This window comes from Bos javanicus, chromosome 29 (genome assembly GCF_032452875.1).
Source record: "Bos javanicus breed banteng chromosome 29, ARS-OSU_banteng_1.0, whole genome shotgun sequence".
NCBI lineage: Eukaryota > Metazoa > Chordata > Mammalia > Artiodactyla > Bovidae > Bos > Bos javanicus.
Genome location: NC_083896.1, coordinates 29,212,235 through 29,228,491, shown reverse-complemented (window position 1 = coordinate 29,228,491; position 16,257 = coordinate 29,212,235). Strand labels below are relative to the sequence as shown.

General features: G+C 51.6%; 1 protein-coding gene across 6 annotated transcripts in view; it reads right to left on the bottom strand.

The window, feature by feature from the left end:
* Nucleotides 1-16,257, bottom strand: part of PKNOX2 (PBX/knotted 1 homeobox 2) — a 298,567-nt gene that overhangs the window by 61,530 nt on the left and 220,780 nt on the right. For all 6 annotated transcript variants that reach the window (XM_061406325.1, XM_061406327.1, XM_061406324.1 and 3 more), the window contains one exon: nt 8,782-8,921. In XM_061406325.1, the coding sequence (XP_061262309.1) occupies nt 8,782-8,921 (140 nt within the window). The remainder of the gene's footprint in view (nt 1-8,781; nt 8,922-16,257) is intronic.

Below are 16,257 nucleotides of genomic sequence, written 5' to 3'. Positions count from 1 at the left end.
TGTTCAGCCCCTTCATTTTAAGGGGAGGAAACTCAGAAGAGAAAAAAAATAGAAGTATCTTTCCCACAGGTAGGCAGCTACAAAGAGGCAACTTCTATCCAAGTCCCCAGAGATTCAACCAGTCCCCAGTGAAAAAGCCCTGGGGAAAGGGATGCTTTGGGAAGGGGAACTCTATCCATTTTGCTTTGGTCATTGGTATTAACACACCCATGCACATTTGGTAGCAATTGGTAAGTCACATTTCATGCACTTATTGCACTGAAACACCCAATATTTCTTATTATTCCCACTTTACTGATTTGCAAACTGAGGTGCCATGTGGTTAAATAATTACATCATCAGGCTAATAAATGATTGCGTTTAGATTTAAACCTGGGTATCCAAACCCTAAACTTCATGCTTTCTCCCCTCTCCCAGGTACCATTTTTGAACCATTATTAGAATCATTTCATTGTCCTCCCCTTTTTTTCTCTACTGCCCTTGAGTCTTGGGTGTTCTGGGGTCACAGAACTGAGCTGCCAGACTTACCCTTTGAGCATTAGGACCTTTGCAGCACAAGGGTGCCTCATCAAATGAGTTCCCAAAAGAGTCTTTTCCCATAGTAATACATCTGTGTGTTGAAGAAGACTTTGACATTTTTATAGATCTTTGATTTTCTCATTTGATGCCTACTCTATGGAGTAGGAAAGCTTATCTGAAGAGGTTAAATGGGTTGCTCAGTGGTAGAGTCAGAACTTAGTCTGAAGTCTTAGTCTTATGTTCTTTTCACTTGACCACAAAATGGTCCAGTGGCTTGGGAAAATCAGAAAGTGGGGCTTAGTTAAAAGAAGGGCTAGGGACTTCCCTGGCAGTCCAGAAGTTAAGAACTCGCCTGCCACGGCAGGGGACAAGGGTTCAAGCCCTGATCCAGGAAGACCCCACATGCTGCACAGCAATTAAGCCTGCATGCCTAGAACCCGTGCTCTGCAATAAGAGAAGCCACGGCCATGAGAAGCGTGTGCACCACAGCTAGAGAGCAGCCCCTGCTCACCGAAACTAGAGAAACGCTCACACACAGGAACTTATACCCAGACCAGCCAAAAATAAATGAATAAATTAATTTAAAAAAAAAAAGGAAGGGTTACACTAGCTTAGTCCATCCCTGGTGAGAAGGCATGGGCCACACGAGCCCTCAAAGCCCCAGCTTGCCGGCTCCCATCCCAGCCCAGTTGCACCAGCAGGAGGACCAGTGACTGCCATCCTCCTGCTAGGAAGGGGGCCTGATCCACTGTCACGACTCACAACTGTGGCCACCATTCACTGGGAGCCTTGCCTGTGCCAAGCACTGTCAGCTGTGAGCGTTGGTTATCTCCTTTAATCCTAACATAACCTTGTGAGAATAAGTCACTGGGATTCGGGGCTCCTGGATCTCTCATCCATGTGCCTGGTCTTGGGGAGTATCTGGACTTCTCAGCTCTACCTAGGCCAGGTGGTGAGCCGTGGAAGCAGCCAGAGCTGCTGCCTCTGAACACACCTGCTCCCGGGGCCAGGCAGCCGGTGTCCCTGTGCCTGCCAGCAGTGTGTGCGGAGGCTGGGCCCAGGGGCGGGGGCCTTCAAGATGCTGGCAGGAAGGGCAGGGAGCAGGCGATGCCTGGCGCCTGGGGGAGAACTGAGCATGGTTTGACTTTCAGCTGACGGCTCCGGCAGGATCACTCCCCTGACTGTAGTCAACAGCTGAGATGTTTTCTTGGATGCCAGTGAATCCAACTGCTTCCAAAAGCAAGGAGTGTCTGCTAGAGCCCCAGCCCATAAAACCCTGCCTGGAACATCTGCTCCCAGCAACTCGTCCGGAAGCATCTGGTCCTGACTCTTCAGTTTGGAATGGCTGAACTTCTATCCCCCTCCATCCTCAGGCCACCTCGCCCAGCACGTTCCAGGAATGACCCAGCCCTCTGCCAGGGAAGGCACAGGGTTAAGCCCCAGGGTCAACTCCCTGGAGACGAAACACCCTTTGGTCACAGGGTGGAAGAGTTCCCTCAAAGACGCTTCAGCAGGAAGGGCCAGTTCCCAGGGTCCTGGCCAGGCAGCTGCTGAAGAGGTCGGTCACACGGCAGCCAGCCCCCCTGCCCAACCTCAAGCTGCTGGGGGCTCCTCTCATCCCATCCATGGTCCCGGTCCCAGGAGAGGCCTCTTGGCTACCATTTCTCTTGGGCTTCATCTCCCTTGGGAAAGCAGTCCAACACTCCCACACTGCACCATGGGCCAGGGGCCTTGCAGTCAATTCCACAAATACTTTTTGAGCCCGAACCATGTGCCAAGTTTATACTCTAGCTACTTCCTACGCCTATTTTCCTCCCACTCCCTGGACCGATCCATTCTAATTCAGAATCCCTCTTGGAACTTGACACGATGCTTACACATGGCAGAGCTCAATAAATGTTTAACCAAATTGCAGTGCGAACAGCACTCAACTGGGAGCCCTTTCCTCTCCTGCTTCTTGCTGTCTCGCCTCTCAGCAGTCACCTTCTAGCCCTACCAACCCCCGTTTCATTTCCTCAAACATCTAATAGCAGCTAATGCCTGCAGTGCACTCTCTAAGTACCAGATTCCTCCCCCAGCACTTTATGGTATTATCTCACCTAATCCTCATGACCAGCCTAATGAGGAGCAGGCACTATTTTCAGTCCCATTTTACACATGAGGAAAGGCCCGGAAAGGTTTAGAGGCCAGTAGTGGAGACAGAATGGAAACCCAGGCAATTGAGGTCCCCAGGCCCTGTTCTGATGCCTGAATTTCACCTCCCCAAACACACAAGATGCCTCATGTACTGAAAGGGCCAAGGGAACCGAGCTGGCCCCTCTGTTTAAAACACCCCCATCTCGGGACTTCCCTGGTGGTCCAGCAGTTAAGATTCTGCCTGCCAACGCAGGGGACACAAGTTCAATCCCTGGTCCTGGAAGATCCCACATGCCAAGGAGCAACTAAGCCCATGCTCCACAACTATTGAGCCTGCACGCCTAGAGCCCATGCTCCGCAACAAGAGGAACCACTGTGATGAGAAGCCCAAATGCTGAAACTATAGCCCCCACTAGCTGCAACTAGAGAAAGTCCATGCCCAGCAGCAAAGACCCAGCACAGCAAAAATAAATAAATAGTAAAAAAATGTTTTAAAGAAGTAGCTTCACCATTAAAAAACAAAAAAACCCCACCTTCACTTCATCCCATGCAGCCAACACTGATCTGTGTGTTAGATATCATAACATCATCTCATTTTAGTCTAGCTATGACTATTTCCTTTTTTTATGGTTGAGAAAACAGGCTCAGAGAAACTAACTTGTGCGAGCTGACCAAATTAATTACCACTACATCCATTTCTAGAGCTCGTCCTGCCACCCAGAATAGTTGTTCTATGACTTATGCCCCCCTAACTACAGGACCATCAGGACCAAGCCTGAACTTCAGTGACCTTTCGAGGGACAGTCTCAAGGGAGGGACCTGCCCACTACTCTGTTCTGATCTTTCGCTAAACAAGAGCAGAGTCTAGAGTGATCCAGTCTGCATGTGACAGGACAAATGGATTACAAACAAGGCTTTAGGAATGAGTATTGCTTTCACTGGGCTAGAAGTGGACTTCTTCAGCATGAGCTGTCTAGGGCAAGGTCCCACGTGGGCAGAAACTCTGAGCGTGGTTTACAGAGAGATGAGACCGACAGGAAGAATGACAAACGCTACATGGACAGGCCAAGACTGACGGCTGAGAAGCTAAAGAGGAGGCAGAAGACTGGTTTGATGACAGGTTTCTGGAGCTGCAGCAAAGGAGCTCATTAACGGAGAGACCAGGAAACATTTGGAATCTCCTTGGGGAAAGTGGGAAAGTTGGGGCTTTGCTCAAGCAGATGCTGAGAGCTGGATGGAGCTGGATAGATTCTAGGAAGGAGAAAACTCACTGTGTTGGGGTTGAGGTGAAAGATCACAATTGCAGACACTTAGAAGGCATTCCAGGACTTCCTAGGTGGCGCCAGTGGTAAAGAACCTGCCTGCCAATGTAGGAGACATTAGAGATACAGGTTCCAGCCCTGGGTCTGGAAGATCCCCTGCAGGAGGAAATGGCAACCTACTCCAGTATTCTTGCCTGGAGAAATTCATGGACAGAGGAGCCTGGTGGTCTAAAGTCCATATAATTGCAAAGAGTCGGACACGACTGAAGCGATTTAACACACACACACACAGAAAGCATTCATTCTATGCTAGGTCTTGTTCTAAGGATTAATTTGTTAAGAGAGACCATTTCAGATTTGAAACTGAGGAGTGGACCGGATAGGACCAAGGAGTGCAGAATTGTGGCTAATCCATCCCGTACAATCAGTTATAAAGGAGCTGGTAAAACTGGGTACCTGTAACTTGGCTCCTGTGTGGGGTTTGTACTTGAGGCTGGTGGGAGCCAACTGTGTGCTTCTCTTCCCAGCTATGTCATGCAGCATCACACCGTAGCTTGAAAAGGGCCGTGGTGGGTGCAGTCACACCATGGAGATTGACGGACGTCACAGTGAGGGCTCTCCTGGTCCCTCTCCCCCCAGGACCAGTTTGCCAGCACCCCAACCTAGAACCCTGAAATATGTCCAGTCCTTCCTCGCCTGTTTAAGGAATCCACTCAACAGCTCTGATTTAGTACACCCTCGTCCAGGCTGCAAGCTCTAAGGTGCTGTGGAAGGCACTGGGGATAAATCAATGAAAACACACAGACCCTGTCTTCACGGAGGCAACGATCTAGCAGTGGAAACAGAACTAATATTAACACAATCCATTCAGTTGCGAGTAACGCCACAAAGGAGAAATACAGGGCTCTGCAGCCCCCTCAGCCTGCCCACCTGATTCACAACTCAGCTCCCTGGCATTTTTCATGGTGGGACTGCCCCCACCCTTCGCTCACTGTTCCGACCTCTAGCCCAGCACTTCCCATCACTAGCAGGTAACTTCTGCTGTGCCTGGCCGGCCTCTTCCCGGGTCCTCAGACAGAATGTCAGCCTAAGCGGCAGGAACTCAGCCTTCGCAGAATGGTCTTACCAGAGTCCCCCTCCTCCCCACCGCACCTGGCCAGGCCCAGCTCCTGCCACTCTTCTGCTCCCCAGGACATCATGGTTTCCATGGGAACCCACTCACTTCAAAGGGGAACCAAGGAGACTGCAGGGGAGGAGGGAGAGTGAAGGCCGGATTAACCTCACCCTCTTGGCCCGTCTCTGTGGTTGCTGGCAAGCCAAGCCCCAGGTTCCCAGCCACCTAACACCGTCCAGCCCACAGCCCACACTGGAGGAGGGGGCGGGGAGGTGTGGTCCAAGCTAAATTTTAACTTCTTGTGAGGCGAAAACCCCAGGGGTGAGGTGGGCCTGGGGAAGGAGATTTTTGAGCTGGGTCCAAACCTGTGGTCCCCACTCCACGGGGCCTCCCCTCCACAGACCCAGGCTCGGCATTGCTCACGGGCCACAAACACAATTACCCACGATGTGCATCTAATCATGGGATCTGCTTGGATTAGACTGCAATCATTAATCTGAGCCCGAGCTCCTGGTTGCCTTGCTGATTAGCCCAGATGATGCTCTGGTATGATCCAATTAAAGACAGGCTCTGCCTCCCCTCTCCCCGGCCACACACACACACACACTACACACACACATATACAGACACAGACACACACACACACACACCCAGCTTCCACATCAGAAGGAACCAGTACATTTCATTAACACATCCTCACATACAAATAAAGCATCAGGGCACTGACGGGCTCCCTCCCTTTCGTGGCACTGTCTCCTGCCGCCCTGAAGACCTGGCCAGGGAGGGGCCTCCCCCACACCTCCATTCTTCTTCGGATCTGGGAGGGGCCTCAGAGGGGGCTCCCAAAAGTCAGAGCCGGGCACTAATCTCCATGGAAAGGGTCTGGTTACATTTATTGACATGAAATGCAGACTCCCTGATGTGCTCTGGAGCGCCGCTGCCCCAGGCAGGCAAATCTAATTAGAATTACCCGACCCTGCAGGAGGCGGGGCCCCCTCCTCCTCCCTGCCTCACCCCCCAACAAGGGCTGTGGAGAGGGCGACTGGCACTAATGGGAGAGGTGTGGTTGTGGGAGACAGACACCCTGGGGCCCTGGGACAGGAAGGGCTGCAGAGGAAAGAACCGGGCAAGGATGCTGACGTCTGTCCGCTTGGTCGTCCTGAGAGGCTGGGTGGCAATGTTTGGCTGGTTCTTTGGTGGCATCAGCTCGGGGTTTCTTCTTCACCTTCAGACAGTTGCAGAGATTATTGTGCAAATGCCACGGGCTGTGAGGGGACCTGCCCCACAAAGGTGAGACATGTTGATTGAAGGACCATCTGGGCCTCCATACATCAAGTGACACCATGATGGACTGTGGGAGGCAGCTCACTTCCTGGCTGGGCCTGGGTGGGGCATGACCCTGGGGTCTTGGGAAGGGCTATGGAGCACGTGGGTCCCACTGGTGGGACATAGAGAACTGTCTGCTTTGTGCTAGACATGGAGCCGGGTGCTGACATGGGTTGTCTCATTATTCTTGCTGAACCAGTGATTAGGCTCTATCGTGAAACCAATGCTGAGATGAGTACCAGGAGAAGGGAGGACTCGAGTCTAGGTTTCCAGAAGCTTTTTGTCACACCACTAACTGGGGGTCTTTCTAGACTACGATCGGTGCTCGCTACATGCCCTTGCCCCCTGGAGTCTGGGAAGGGGTCGGGGACCCATCTGCAGTGGGCACATGAATCACCCGGGATCTCGTCAAAAAGCAGAGCAGGAATCCCGAGGTCGAGTGAGGCCTGAGAGTCAGTGTCTCCAAACAGCTCCCAGGGGATGCGATGCTGCCAGTCCGGATCGCACTCGGAGCATGTCAATCACTATCTAAATGAGGTGTGATGACTGTACCCCAACGCATTTCAGAGGCCATGTCACTCTCCTGTGCCTGCTTCTGTTCCCCACGAAGGCACAAGCCCACCACATAGTTGAACTTATAGACCCCATGCAGCCTCGTGTCCCCACACCCAGCTACTCTGGCCAGCGGCTGTGCTGGGAACTCACCAGGCTCTCCTCTGCCTGAAAGCCACCCCCGCCTCCATTTCTCCTCTTGCTGAGCAGTCTTACTCAGGTTTCAAATCAAGCTTGAATACTGCCTCCCCCTTGAAGCTGTCTCTGTTAAAGCTCTGACCACTCTGTGTTGGTTTCTTGTTCTCGTTTTCAGAGAGTCTGGCAAGAGCCCGCACGTTACCTTTATAATTTACCCTCTTTCTCCTGCGCCCAGCACAGCACTAGTAACAGCAAGGACTCAATGCCAAGGTGGTGGGAGGACAGGAGCACTTACTGGTCTGTGTTGCGGGAGGGGGAGCTGGAATCTTTCTTAGGGTCTCTGACTGGCCCTGTGACACCAGATCCAGGCATTCTTCAGAGCCCAAGGCAGAGGTCTCTATGCACAGGAGCTGGGCCTGGCCTGAGTGTGTGTGTCTGGGGGTAGGGGGGTGGTCCTTGGGGGGCAGGCACTGTGTTATCCAGGCCTGGGAAGAACCTCCAGTCATGATCTAGGGATCAGGGCCCATTGCTCTGGACTTCCAACTGTTGGATTAGAGGCATTCATTCAGCCCATCTGAGTGCCTACAGGTAGTGCCAAGGATAATTATGATAACAGCTAAAATTACGACCATTACCATAAAGCCTGTCAGGACTGGGGACAGGGAGTGGGGGTGAGTGAGGAAGGACTCAGTCCTCTGATTCACCCTGGGTGGGCCGGTCCGAGTGTGGGTGGCCTTAGCGCCCACTGCAGGGCTCGCCCAGTGGAGGTTAATGGTGCTGATGCTCATGGCTGTTCGTGCCCACACACAGGTGGATGTGCACAAGGGTTTGACCTCAGTACCGACGCCTCCATACTTAGGCATCTTTTCTTAGTGATGTGGGCTCCCCATGGATAAATGATGGCTGAAATCCCTGCCAGGGCCTCATCAGATCTGCCTTCCGAGGACTGCATCTTCACTTCACCCATGTACACAAGACAGACCAGTAAGTCCCTGAGCCTCACCCACCCTCTGCAACAATCAGGGCCCAGCCCTGGGTGCCAGGGGCTAATGCAGACTAAAACAAGACAAGCAGCCTGCTCCCTGCAAGCAGCCCCTCTCGGGGAGGGTGTCAGAACCTCCACCGTCACGTACAACCTCTACTGCTGAAAACCAAAGTCAACCGTGAATCACAGCGTGGGCCAAGAGGTAGCTGCATTACATCCACCTGGAATGCTTGTTAAAAATTCATGTCCTCTTCCTACAGCTTGACCTACTGATTCAGCATTTCCAAGCACGGAGTCCAGCTATGCGTGTTCTAACAAGCCTCCCAGAGGCTTTCAGGTGGACTCAAGTTCGCTCATGAATGAGTCCTGGACGGTGTGTGTTGGAGTGAGGGTGACAATGGGCACTGGGGCCGGGACAGTCCTGAGGCAGCTCTGAGCGGTGGGGGGGTAGGGGCATTCTGATGCTCATCGGGACTCATCCCCCCATTTGGGCTGGGGAGGGCCCCTCCTGGGAGACACGGCCCAGGCTGCATTTCCCTCCCTGGATGATTCCAGGAAGCTGGAGCCCACCCTGTGTGGCCAGCTGAGGGCTCTCTGGGGTGATTTCAGGGGGAAGCGCGGAGAGAACAGCCCTGGCTACTGGCTTCCATGAGCCCACCCTCGGGCCTGCACTCTCATCTCTCGGGGCTGGGCTGGGCCTGAGGCTACCTGGGGGCTTCTGAGCGCAGCCCAGCCAGAGTGTCTCCTACCTGTACACAGCGCGCTTGTCAGCCTCCAGCTGGGCCTGGGGGTCAATGGGGGCGGTGGGCACGGGCGTGCTGGCAGCAGCTGAGGGCGTGGAGATGTGGACAGCCTGGGCCTTAGAGGGGGCTTGAGCGGTCGCCGTCATCTGCAGAGACAAGGGAGAGGAGGTGTGGGTTAGTGGGCCAGGACTGCTGGTTCCCCGACTGGAATCGTGAGGTCTACATCGTCCCGTGTTGTGTGTGTGGATAAGAGAAAAGGTACAGAGAAATGCGAGTGTATAATGAGCACCGATGTGTACATGTGTTACAAGTGGGCAGAGAGCAGACGTTTCTTCAAAGCAGAAAGTTCTGGAGAACAGTTTAGGACCATCCAAAGCCAAGTGATGCTGAAGTGAGCTCACTTTAAAAGCCATAGTTCTTAATGCAAATTAAGGTGGTGGCCTCTGCCCAGAAGCTGGGGAAAAAAAAAAAAAACCCGAATGATGAGCCCTTTAAATTTTGCTTACGAGTCACTTGGGCTGTGCCGAGCAGTGCTGCGTTTGATTCTGTGACTTTGGAGGGCAGGAAAAAATTAGCTGAGTCAGTTCTCAGTTGGGCAAAGATTTATTCCATTTAACGTAAGCCAGAGGTAACTGTTTTAATGGTTTTGATGGATAACTGAGTGTTCTGCAAATTTTGGTTTACCTGGGCACTTGAAGATAAGCGGGTTTTAGTGGACAATGAGCAGATTTCTGTTCTCAACTCTAACAAATATTTGGAGTAGTCATTTTCCTCCTCTGTTACATGCCTTGGAAGGTGTCCCAAGTTTACATCAATCAGAGCACCTTTTAAAAATATATTGGACTTTCAGTACAAGATTTCATTTGACAAAATGATTACATGGCTTTAAAATTTTTGGCAACAACCATCATTACAGAACTTAATGCTTTTATATTTTATTTTCTTTGATTAAATGGATCCCTGAAACGTCATATGTGGTGATAAGCCTCAACTGTTGCCTTCCTCCAGCCTGTCCACAGCACCTCACAGCTCTCATCCCCTCTGCTCTTGGGACTTGACATCCTTGTCTGCCTCTCGAGATAACACCTTGTTCACTCCTTCATCCCCAGCACGCGGATGGCACAGAGTGAATGCTTGGTATCTCTTGAGAAGATGAATGAGGGACTAACGAGTGAACACACCTTGAGAGAATTATGTTTTCCAGCTGGAAAGTTCGTCTTATGATCTAGGACCCTGCTTCCTAGAAGAAAGAGTATGGTATTTCCACAAATACGTGACTGGTGGTGCCTGTGGCCCCCAAACGCTTGCTGTCTCAGTTTCTTCATTAGATCTGTCAGATGCCACATCTTCAGAGTGAAATAGAGTCCCTCTCCCCCTTGCTCTGCCTCATTTCACAGCCCTTATCGTGACCATGTATTTCACAACCCTTGGACTAGACACTACACTACTTGCTATTTTCTCTCCCACCTCCAACTCAAATTTAAGCTCAAAGACGGCTGATTAACAGTTGTGTTTGCAGGGCCTAGAATAGCCTGGCACTAGTTGATGTTCAACAAATATTTATTGAATGAATGAGTGACTGATGGTAAATAAAATTGAGACTATAAAAGAAATATACTGTCTCCTCATCATTTTTTGTTAGGTAGAGATATTCTTGTCTCTGTTGGCTGAGCTGGGGGAACTTTCTCAAACTTAACAGGCTAGACAGAACATCACGATACCTTGAGGCCAGCAAGGTACCACACTTGACTCCTACTGTCTCCTGTTAATAGCTTTTTGACTTACAGCAAATCCCTCAGCTTTCCTAAGCTCCTACTTTCTCATCTGTAGGCAAACTGGTGTCCTTTTAGGATTCACGGGTATTAGGGCAGCAGTCTATGGGGCCACAAACTGTCGGACCCAACTGGGTGATTGAGCATGCACAATAAGGGAGAAAGTAGAAACAATCACTGTTCTAATCTTCAAAATACAGAAATAAGGTGCAATCAGGAAAACTAAATACTTCTAAATTTCACATTGACTTGGACCAGTTTTTTTTTTTTCACTCACTAATGCAACTGATTATTTTCCCAATACTTTTTGAGTTCCCACTGGGTACTTAGGCACTGGGGTGACTAGGATGAATGCCTGCTATAATAGTGCCCACTTTCTGGGTTTAACACGCTAAAGAGCAGGAGAATGTAGTAGACAGAGATGCCGTAAATGACCTCCTGTGATTTCCTCATGGAAAACTTGGAGACATGGCCTGGTGGACAACTGTGTGGATTATTAGGACGCAACACCCAACGGATGGCAATGAAAGGAGAGATGTCAGTAGGAGAAAGGCTTCTGGGAGATGCTACATTCTTTCTCCTCGACCCTCTTCCTCGATATTTTAATCAGTGACTCAGAAAAGTTCTGAAAAAACGCTTGACAAATTTATGGGTGACATGAAACTGGATCCAAATGATCTTTACGGATTTTGGCAACGTGCTAATTCTAATAAGATTAATTCTCATCTAATAAGTTGGAATTTAAACTTCTAACACTTTGGCCAGAAAAAAAAAAGATCGATAATATAAGTACAGAACAGGGGAGATGTGGTTTAGCACCATGTTTCAGTTGACAGCAGGCTCAGTCTGTCCAAAGTGTAACGTTGTCTGTCAAACAAACCTCTATACTGATGCTCTGTGAGGATCCATGAGCAGAGGCGTGGCTCATGCAGAGCTTTCAACCCCACGCACTAAGCTGAGACGTGGCACGAAGGTACACTCAGAGGAGAGTGGGCCAGGCTGCTGAAGGGATTCCAAAGAATATTTGCAGGGATCTGCAATAATACTAAGACGGAGAAGGCAATGGCACCCTACTCCAGTACTCTTGCCTGGAAAATCCCATGGATGGAGGAGCCTGGTAGGCTGCAGTCCATGGGGTCGCTGAGAGTCCGACATGACTGAGCGACTTCCCTTTCACTTTTCACTTTCATGCATTGGAGAAGGAAATGGCAACCAACTCCAGTGTTTTTGCTTGGAGAATCCCAGGGACGGGGAGCCTGGTGGGCTACCATCTATGGGGTCGCACAGAGTCGGACATGACTGAAGTGACTTAGCAGCAGCAGCAATACTAAGAAAGATCTGGGGGATGGGTGGGAGATGGAAGGACATGCAAGCCCCCTTTGAACCACTGAACCCGGGGTTAGATTGTGCAAGTTCTGTACTGTGGACTCCAAAGTGTCAAACTGCAACCGACACATCAAACCTGCAACACATAAAGCACATTTGGGTTCGACCCACATAGTAAGTTTCCAAGCCTCTGAGCTCTCCAAGGCTGGGATGCACTGCCTCCAGGAAGTTGTTTCCACTGGCACAGGGGCCAAGCAGAGACTCACCCGGAGATGGTGGAAGCTCCCTAGCTGGATGTGTTGGCTCAGGTGGTATCTGAAAAAGCACCTTCTTTTAAAAAAAATTTATGTATTTATTTTTGGCTGCAGTGGAGCCAGCTGTGAGAGGGCTTTCTCTAGTCGCAGCTCCAGGGGCTACTCTCTAGCTGTGCGAACAGTTCTCACTGCCGTGGCTTTTCTTGTTGCAGAGCACGGGCTCTAGACTGTGGACTCAGTAGCTGTGGTGCGCAGGCTTTCTGTAGTTACGGCACACGGGCTGATTTGCCGCATGGCACGTGGGATCTTCTCAGACCAGGGACTGAACCCGTGTCCCCTGCATTGGCAGGTGGATTCTCAACCACTGAACCACCAGGGAAGTCCCAAAACCCCTTCTATTAATAGCAGTGACAGGCCATGAAAATGCTTACACCATCACTACCCACCCCAAGCGATGGCACATGGCTCCCATTAGATGACATCCGGTGTGTAAAAGTGCTTTGAAACCCTAAAGTTTTGCCCACAGGGAGGGTAGTTGTAGTTATCAAACACAAGATTTCCAGAACATGTATCTTGCCAAAAGCAAGGCACAGCTATGTGCACAGCTCATTCAAGAGTAAAATACACGTGGGCTGGTGTGCTCTGCTGGGCTCAGTCCTCTAAAGGTGAATTTCCTGTGTCCTTGAAGGAATCTACAAGGGGCTTCTTCTATGCAGATGAGCTTCTAGGAGCAGGAGGGCTGAGGGGAGGGGCTTGTTTTCCTCTGACCTCCCATTTCTAGGCAGGACTTCAGGGAAAGATGGGGCAGAAGGGCCTTCTGGGGTCTAGAGGAAAGCGTAAATCAAAAGCAGTCATTGCCAGCATCCCAAGAGGCTCTAGTTGAGAGGCTGTTGTTGGGGTTCAGAGAGCCGGGGAGCTGGTCTGAGGAGGACAATGATTCAGATTTATTTAACTCCTGGGAGTTAATTCAGCAAACTTGGCATTTCCTCCAGGTTTGGAGAATGAGTGTTTATCTCCAAATAGATTTCTTTATCTAGCCAGAGACACCCATTTCTCAAGAACTAGAGCGCAGAGGGAGAGGCCCACAGCTGTCCCAGGGCCCGGGGGCAGGGGGAAGAGGGTGTTGGGTGGTGAGATTTTGGCAGGAGGTTCTGGCCCTACAACAGAGAAGCTGTTGGGAAAGATTGCATGGATGGAGGGCAGAGATCCCTTGCTCTGGTCAATGAAGGCCAAATGATAATTTTTCGGGAATTTTGCAAGTTTGATAATCACATTAACAGCTTGAGAGTGGCCATGGTGGGAGCAATCACACCATGGAAACTGACAAATGTTACAAATCAAATCCTTTCCCAAACCCCACCCTGACAGCTGGTTGTTAAATATTTACAAGCACACCCCTAACGTCAGAGTTTCTCTCCAGGTAACGTTCTCTTGTTCTCCTCAATCTGTAGTGAAGAGACTACACTCTCTGAGGCCACTTGCTGTGTCTCCAGCTGGTCCCAAAAGCGGCCACTCCAGACTAGGAACCCTTCTCCAAGGAGAGCCCTGGACATCCTCCCCAGACAGGCTGTGAGCCTTGATTAAGAAAGCAGGGGACTTCCCTGGTGGTTCGGGGGTTAAGAATCCGCCTTCCGATGTAGGGGATGCAGGTTCCATCCCTGGTTGGGGAACTGAGATTCCCACGTGCCAAGGGGCAACCAAGGCCATGGCCACACATACTGAGCCTGCAAGCCGCAGTGAAAGGTCCCGCGCCCTGCAACTAAGACCACAAATACTGAGCCTGCAAGCCGCAGTGAAAGGTCCTGCGCCCTGCAACTAAGACCACAAATACTGAGCTTGCAAGCCGCAGTGAAAGGTCCCGCGCCCTGCAACTAAGACCTGACACAGCCACATAAAAGAATATTAAAAAGAACAAGAAAAAACTGGATACAAAGAGTGGATAGGGACAGGTGACAGTATTCCCCAGAGGCCTGCCCGAGGTGAGCTGCACTGCCGGGTCCAGAACCTACACAGGCTTCTAAAGTCCCCATCGCCTCTCCTAGCATGGGGTCCTTGCATCCCACAGATGCTCTAACCCACTGGACTCTCCGCTATCAATCAGCTCTGATCCAGCCCTGCATTAAGCCTGGAGCTAAAGGTCCCTGCCCAGATTCTCCATTTGTGACATGGTGAGATGAAAGTTCCTGATGCCCCAGCCCCAAACCTAAAACACCAAGGGAAGAGTTGGGGGGTGTACGCGTGTACGCTGTGTGTGTAGGAAGGCAGGAAGGCAGAATCTGGAGGGGCTTAGAGATCCATCCCCTCAACAGTCTAGTCTGCCATGAGAACAAGCAGAGGACGCTGGCATGGCTTACGAGGTGCTTGCTGATACTGGATTAGACAGGTTCACCCGGGTACCTCCCACATGTGCTTTCTGCAAACCCTGGGCCTCCAAGGTCTGCACCCCTCACCACGACTCAGCCCAGACAGCACTCCTGAGGGAACACCCCCTCATCTGACATGGCAAGGTGGGGCTGCCCATCCCCAGGGCCTGCCGGCCAGGTCAGGGAAGCCTTGTGTTTTGAGAACATGGGGGCCTACACAGGCCCAACCACTAGGGGCCGCTGAGGCTCCAGGAGGGCTGGTCTGCTCTGGGGGGCGGTAGAGCCAGATCTGGCTTCCCCAGTGGCTCAGCAGTAAAGAGCTCTTGTGCAACGCAGGAGACTTGCAGGAGACCAGGGTTTGATCCCTGGGTTGGGAATATCCCCTGGAGAAGGAAATGGCAACTCACTCCAGTATTCTTACCTGGAAATCCCCATGGACAGAGGAGCTTGGCAGGCTACAGAACACAGGGTCGAAAAGGGTCAGACACGACTGAGTGACTAAAAACAAACAAAAGGCCAGATCTGGTTTCCTGTAACCTAGATGGAGTCCAAGGACCTGGAGGTCAGGGCTTGAAGCCATTTAGTAAATATCAGGTTTGGCCTGAGCAGTGGGGAGGCAGAGAGGGTACAACGGATGGTTTTGAGGGGAGGGCACAGTCCAGGGTGCTCAGGCCTGGACCTGCTCACTGATCCAGCCTCATCTCAGGTACAGCACCCCTCTCCCACCCCGCCCCCCAGCAGACCCTCCTGGGTGGGGGTGCCCAGACACGCCCCATGATTGACATCTTCACGCCCCCGCCCCCACGGCTGCCTCAGCAGAAAGGGTCCAGGTTTCCCCGCCTGGTGTCACCCGCCCCACACCGGTCACCCCAGCATGCCATCGATGCTGTGGTCACTCTGTCTGAGACACTGGGGCTACAACAGTGAACAGAACAGACATGTTCGCTGCCCTCGGATCCCCCCCGACCACGTGTGAACACACCTGTCTTTCAAGACTCAGCTGGAGGGAGTGTCAGCCCTCCCGGGAAGCCTGTCCCAATTCTCCACGCCCCTGTCTAGGTGGAGAAGGAAATGGCAACCCACTCCAGTATTCTCGCCTGGAAAATCCCATGGACAGAGGAGCCTGGTGGGCTCCAGTCCATGGGGTTGAAGAGAGTCAGACACGACTGAGCAGCTAAGCCCTGACCAGGTAGCCCCGCTCCCTGCCTCCTCTGCACGTGTGGTGATGGACCTTAAACCCTGTAGCACTTCGGGTCCTCTTCTATCCATCTCCCCGAGTGGACTGGAGTCCAGCTCCCATCACCAGCCCTGGCTCCCATGGGCTCCAGGCCTGTCTGTGGAATGGCTGAATGACTGACTGAATGAGGATACGAGAGCATGCATGCTCAGTCATGTCCAACTCTTTTGTGACCCCATGGACTGTAGCCCACTGTCCTTGGAATTTCCCAGGCAAGAATACTGGAGTATTCTTGTAGATTCTTGAAGGATCCTCCCACTGATCTTCCTGACCCAGGGATCGAACCTGCATCTCCTGCATTGCAGTCAGATTCTTTACCAGTGAGCCACCAGGGAAGCCCAGGAAATGAGAGAGTGGCATGTTGAAAGGGTTAGGGATCCAAAACCAGGAGGAGTCAAGCATGGTTCCTCCAAATATGCCCCAACCCAGTCAGCTCAAGGAAAGGAAGGGCTGGAGGAGAGGAGGGTAGTCCATTTGGCTCAAAGGGGTTCCTGCAACAGCAGGCCTGGCGCATCTGCCTTCTGATTCCA